Below are 6838 nucleotides of genomic sequence, written 5' to 3' on the forward strand. Positions count from 1 at the left end.
ATAATAGCAGTAGAGAAGGAGAGAATGAGAGGTTTGGTGTGGTGAGAATGAGGGAGGAATGGGCTATTTATAGAAGCCCAAAAATTTTTTTTTCCCAAAATACCCCTCAATTCAGCCGTTATAGGACTGTTGGGAGGGGCAAAACCGTCTTTTTCCTGAAAATAGCCGTTGGAAACGGCTATTTTCTTCCCCCTCTCCAGACGGGCCGTGCCAGGCACGGCCCGTCTAGAGCCGTTACGGGCCGTGCCTGGCACGGCCCGTTACCGCCCGTTACGGGCCGTGCCTGGCACGGCCCGTGCCGTGCCTGGGGGGCCTGGGCCGGGGGGCCTGGGCCGGGCCGGCCCGGCACGGCCCGTTGCCCAACTCTATTGGAGGGTAACATGCGGAGAATAGATAGTGGTAACAGTGAAGTATGATGATATGTCTATTCCATAAGTCCTAGCACTACAAAAGAAATGATATATTCTGGCGCTTTGTTTGGTCTTTACCGACGCTTTTAAGCATCGGTAGATTTCCTGCCAACGCCCCCCAAAGCATGGTAAGACGTCGGGCGGGTGGGGGTGGGCTCAGTTTACGCTCACGCTTCCAGAAAGTGTCGGCCTAAAACAAAATGTATGCCAACACTTTTAAGCGTCGTTCATCTGCGAGTTAACCGACGCTTAAAAGCGTCAGCCAATATGGATCGACGCTTAAAACCGTAGGTTTGTGCCGGACTAGACGGACGCTTAAGAGCGTTAAGCATCGGCTTATTTTCGTTTTTGTCCGACGCTATAAAGTGTCGGTAAAGGCGTGCTAGATATTGCTATTGCCGGTGCTCTTTACGTCCCTACCAGATATATATAGAGAGGTGTAATTGAAGTTCAAAGTTCGAAGAAGGCACAATTTTAGCTCCTCTTCCCTGCGTAACCACTCTTTACGTCCCATACCACATTCCAAGCGTTACTCATGGGTTTTGAAAATGTGCTGCTCTCATACAATCTAAAATATTTGAAACTGGATAGCTGCGATGAAGGAGAGGAACCCCCATTACCTTATGGATATGGCAAATTTCTTATGTTTACAACTTCAAATTTCTCAGTAGTAAAAAATTTATAAAAGATGCTTAGCGATGTAAGAATGAGCAATTTACTGGAGCTAGGCAGCTCCAAAACCAAGAGGCAAATGACCAAACGGTGTAGGAGGATATGTGACTGATAATATAACACAACTGCATTATATGTTTTTTTTCTTATTTTCTTATTAACACTCTACTGATATTAAGTTACATAAAACCAACTAATAGAGTTGAGATCGCAATATAGCAGCTACACATTAGCAGATTCCTAATTCTTTCTTACAACATATGCATGCATGCATGTCCGTATGTATGCATGCAGTATGCATGTATGAATGGATTCATTCATGTATGCATATATGTATGGATGTATTCTTGCATGCAGATACATACATACATACATACATACATACATGCATGCATATATATATATATATATATATTATATATATGTATATATATATATATATGCATGTATGTATGAATGTGTGCATGTATGCATGCATTTAGATATGTATATATGCACATATGCATGCAGGTATGCATGTATGGATGTATGTATGTACACATGGATGGATAGATGAACGTGCGGATGTATGCATGTATGTATGTATAGGCGGAAAACTACCGAAACAGATCTTTTTTTTTTTTTATATTCGGGAAAGCTCTAATGAAGAAAACTCATACTTATTAGCAAAAGCTTTAGATCAAAACAAGATTTCCTTCACCAACAAGTATAACAAGGATTCAGCCAAAGCTATCTAGACACAATCAAACTGAATTTTGCATGACATAACCAGCAGCAAAAAATTGGAAATTTGTTTTAAGGCCCACTCTAGAAGATCTTATATTTAGTAGCCCAAACATTCCGTACATCGATGCCGTCCTGCATGACTGCAAGAAATAAATAGTTGGATACTCCAAGCAAGCCCCTAAAGCTAATAGTCTGCAAGTCTGTCCTAAGCCTCCTTCCAGTCTGACTTCCCTAATGTTAGGTGGTAGCGCTCATCTAAAACTGCTCACACACAGCAACCCCAACTGCAACTGCCCAAAAAAGAGGTTGCACGGATTCTGGATGGGTGTACGAATGTATGCATGTATATATGGATGGATGCATGCATGTATGTATGCCTACTTGTATGTATGGATGGATATATGTATGCATGTATGGATGGATGTATGCAGCGTGTGTGTGTGTATATATATATATATATGCATGCATGCATCCATTTTAATTTTTTTTTGATACAATGGCTGCTCACCCTACTCTGGTGTAGGTGCAACCAGCAGAATCAAGAGATACAGCTCAACATAACTATAGAGGAGGGGTCTCTTGATGAGTCTAGAGGACCTCCCCGGAATACTACGCTGTATAGGAGGCAACCTAGTTGGCGGCCCTGTTCGCCTCCCTATACACGTGTTCCGCCTGAAACTTACTACAATCTTGTGCCATCCGTCGAATGTCATCAATTAGAGGGCATCCGTCCTCCCTTCGCCCCCTCTCTCGTATCCAACCAATCACTACGGCCGAATCTCCCTCGAGGATGATACGTTCCGCCCCAATCTCCTCCTCGTATGGGAGATGCCTTCTCATGTTGTTCTGAGTTCAGTCCCTAAAGCTGTCAACCCATAAGTGCATCCCTTGCCTACAATTATAATCTGTAAGTCATGACCCCTGATCACAAAACTCACTCCTGCTCTGTCTTCATCATCGACAGCACTACCGTTAAAGTTTACCTTAAGATGGCCGAGGAGTGGGGGCTTTCATGAAACAAGGACGAATTTGGGTGCTGAATCAGTATAGCGGAAGTCTCAGATATCCTTAGCCATCCTAGCTGGAACAGTCACAGTAGCCTTGATAATTTTTGCTGCTTGATGGGAAGCTCTCTCAGCAATGCACCTTGGTGCTTCCTGTCTGTCATCGAGCACCCGGGCATTCTGTCCAACTAAATGTGATATGCTATGTAGGTACACATAATCTCCCACTTTCGTCCTCAGGCTCTGCATGGCCGCCCGTATCTGGCACAAAAGGTCATCAACTGACCGGGTAGCCCAGGCCCAGAGCGTCCTACTCCAGATCTGCTCTGCCCGCAGACAGCCTAGCAGGGTATCGTAAGTTTTCATGGAAGTGGGAATTTCAGACTGTATGGTTGCCCAAAATGCTTGTAGTAAGGATTCCATGGAATTTTGGCATGCTAGAATTACAAATCGGCTTCAAGAGGAGCGTCTGAAATCACCCGAACCACTTTGACTTTCACCACTTTTGAGCAACCAAACACACCCTCAATATGCTTCCCTTCTTGATTGATGGGACTAGAGGGAAAGAACCTGGTTGACCAACGGTACGGTCCAACATAATGATGCATTACTAAGCTTGTCAAAGAAGTACATTATAAATAGAAACAAAGGTGACAGGATAACTAATCTTGGCCAATCGATCAGTAAATGACATTAACATTTAGATTCTGTTTTCAATAAATAGTACGTCACAAATCTTTACATTCAAATATATCAAGCATGTACATGCTAAACGTAGAAATTTTTTTAGAAAAGTAAAAACAATCAAAAAGAAAAGAAATTGATCAGCTTACAACGACATACTGCATTGGATGTTATCCCATCAAAAGGTATCAATCTTAAGGGGCTAGCTTGGACCGTCAATGGCTGGAAACTGTGAAGCTCCGTGATCTCCATGTCTACGGCTGTTCAATCAATTTTTTTAAAGAACTATGGATGCAAAGATTTGATAGCTCCAGAGCATTGCATACTAAATAGCAGAATCAATGTATCTACAACAGATTCCTACTCTCGGATTCTCCAAATAGCACGTATGTGCTTTCCTAAGACTACTAACTATAGTAATTTATTTCAGAACAAAAGATCTCTAAGGGAAAATCCGCATTAATAGGACTTGCATCAGATTTATGGCAACTAGAAGGTAGATTCAGGAATCTCATACTGCATAAGCCAACATATCAACTCAAGTAGTCTCCGCAATCACCCTATATCCTAATACACACTTGAGCAGTTAAGACTAGCAATTTCACCAGTAGTCTCCGCAAGAGCACACCCCATCTTTGAAATGGTGGAATCTTCTGGCATCTCTAACTATAATCTCCCTCTTCACAATCTTGGATATGAACTTGGTTGCAGTATGACAATCCATACATACCCTCAAGTTCTTAATCACTCTCAAGACCTCCCCTTCCTTTGTGCTTAAAATCCCAAAAGCAATTGCCAGTCTCTCACTGTGCCCACATAGCTTGTCTTCCTTTGCTTCTTCGTTCAAATTCACCAGCACACATTTTGTTTCTGCAATGTATCCCTCCGATTGCATCCTCTCCTCCAGGTTCTTTATAAGCATGTAGATCTCGTCAGACCTCGGGTGGGACCGATCAAATGAAAGGAAGCTGTGTCTCTGCCCTCCAATCTCGATCGAACTCCAGCCAGGAGACTTTGAAACCTTCCTCTCTTTCATTAGCAGTCTCATCTTTGCAACCCCGTCCCAATGTCTCACAGTTGCGTAGATGTTAGACATCAAGACATACCAACCTGCATTGCATGGGTCTATTCGTAAGACTTGTTCTACAACTCTCTCACCCATGGCAACATTCCCATGAATCTTGCAAGCATTCAACAGTCCACCCCATACTCCAGGATCAGGCTCCAGATGCATTTTCCTAATGAACTCCTCTGCCTCAACTAGTCTTCCAGCCCTACCAAGCAAATCAACCATGCAACTACAATGCTCCAAAGTAGGCTTAATACAGTACTCTTCAGTCATTTTCTTAAAATATATCTGACCCTTATGAACCATCCCTTTATGACTAAATCCTGATAGAAGTCCAACAAAAGTAATGCTATCAGGGCTAAATCCAGATTCCATCATTTGGTTAAATAGAGATTCTGCATCATCGGCTAATCCGTGCATCCCATATCCACATATAATCGCCGTCCAACTGATAAGATCTCTTCTTGGCATCTCATTGAAGACTCTTCGTGATTCTTCAATGCTCCCACATCGAGCATACATATTTATGAGTGCTGCACCCAAGTGAACATTTATCTCCATGTGGGCACTTATTACCTGTTCGTGAACCCATCTTCCTTTCTGCAGGGCTCCAAGAGAAGCGCAGGCCTGCACGATGCTCACCATTGTCATTGCATCATACTGGACCCCCAATCTCTGCATTTGGTCAAATATGGACATGGCTTCCTCACATTTCCCATTCCATATATACCTGTGTGATATTCACATATGTATAGGAGACCGATGTTAGCTAAGCAAATAACGATTACTGAACCTTAAATCTCAAAGATACTCATGAATGAGTACAGAACAAAAGAAAAAAAACAGTGAATTCAAGCAACAATAACAGAACAAGAACACTGTTGCAGGCTCTGGGATATGTAGATCGATCATTATGTAGCATTTACAAACAATCAAAGCACGATAAAGAACATAACTTTCTTAGTGTTGGTGGCATTAGAATGTCTTAAAAGATAAAATGCTATTCTTTTAAATCAAATCATGGTCCTCTTCCCTCTTCATGTAGACTATTTCCCGAGTCTTGGACTACCATAGATAGATAAAATGGTGGCAGTCTCATTTTGTGAATCTGGACTGCCTAACTAGTAAGGTAGGATTTCTACTCCCAAACTGCTTGGAGTAACTAAAAATGTAACTAAATACTTTGGACAGCACCAAGAAGTTATCCATATAAGCATATTGGAATTTTTAAGACCCACCCAGCAATCATAGCATTGAAGGTGGCGGTACCTCGCTGGGGCATTCCATCGAACATCTCCCTCGCGGCGCGAATCTCCCCACACTTGGAATACATGTCAACAAGAGCCGTGGCCACAAAGAGGTTGGAGTCGCACCCGAACCTGACGGCGTCCTCGTGGACCCTCCGGCCGTCGGGAGCCGAGCGCACGCCCGCGCAGGCGGGGAGGACGAAGGTGAAGGTGAAGGCGTTGGGGCGGAGCCCGCGGGCGAGCATCCGCCGGTAGACGTCGATGGATTCTCGGAAGCAGCCGTTCCGGGAGTGGGCCTTGATGGTCTCGTTCCAGAGGAAGAGAGGCGGCGGGGAGGTCTCGGAAAAGGCCTTGGCGAGGATTCGCTCGGCGGGAGGCAGGTGGTTGGAGAGGAGGTAGGCGTGGGCGAGGCGGGTAAGGAGGAAGGGGTGCTTGGAGTGCTGGGGGGATTTGAGGATTCTGGCGTGGAGTTGGGGAAGAAACGATAAGCTACCATGTCGCTGGAGCTCGGAGAGGAGGCTTTTGAGGCTGTCTGCTCGTCGGAGGGGCTCTTTTGGCTGCTTTCCTGGGGATCTCGCGATGTCATGGAGTTTTGGAAGAGGTACACTTCTGCTCATTCTGGGCAACGCCAGGCCCTGGGCGTCGTTCAAGCGGTAGTTTTGAGTTGTTTCTCCGAGAAACATATTACTCAGCTCAACTCAATCAAATTTTAATCTCAGGATTTTCGGGTACATCAGCGCGAAATAATCTAATAATTCTTAAAAATTATTTATCTGAAAATAATTATAAAAAATAAATTTTACTATATTTGGTTAATAGAAAACTAACTGAAAAAAATGAGAAAAAAAATACTATATTTTTTTATATGAAGGTCAATGTGAACCATTTTGAATATTGAATATATTTACATAAATTAATAAATATTTAAAATTAATTATATATATTAAAAAGTATATTTTTATTATAAATAAATTTTAGTATTTTTAATTTTTTATTAAATAAATATATTAAACACAACACCATTAA

General features: G+C 42.9%; 1 protein-coding gene across 1 annotated transcript; it reads right to left on the reverse strand.

Annotated features, from left to right (window-relative positions):
* Positions 1 to 3463: 3463 nt before the first annotated feature.
* On the reverse strand, positions 3464 to 6500 carry LOC103718846 (pentatricopeptide repeat-containing protein ELI1, chloroplastic-like). The gene is made up of 2 exons (XM_088704194.2): positions 5804 to 6500; positions 3464 to 5295 (listed from the first exon to the last, which is right to left on the reverse strand). The coding sequence occupies exons 1-2, from the start codon at positions 6493 to 6495 to the stop codon at positions 4098 to 4100; spliced, it is 1890 nt and encodes a 629-aa protein (XP_088560320.2). The 5' UTR covers positions 6496 to 6500; the 3' UTR covers positions 3464 to 4097.
* Positions 6501 to 6838: the final 338 nt, after the last annotated feature.

Source organism: Phoenix dactylifera, chromosome 9 (genome assembly GCF_051530095.1).
Source record: "Phoenix dactylifera cultivar Ajwa chromosome 9, Ajwa_hap1_PhDact_Kaust_v1.1, whole genome shotgun sequence".
Lineage (NCBI taxonomy): Eukaryota > Viridiplantae > Streptophyta > Magnoliopsida > Arecales > Arecaceae > Phoenix > Phoenix dactylifera.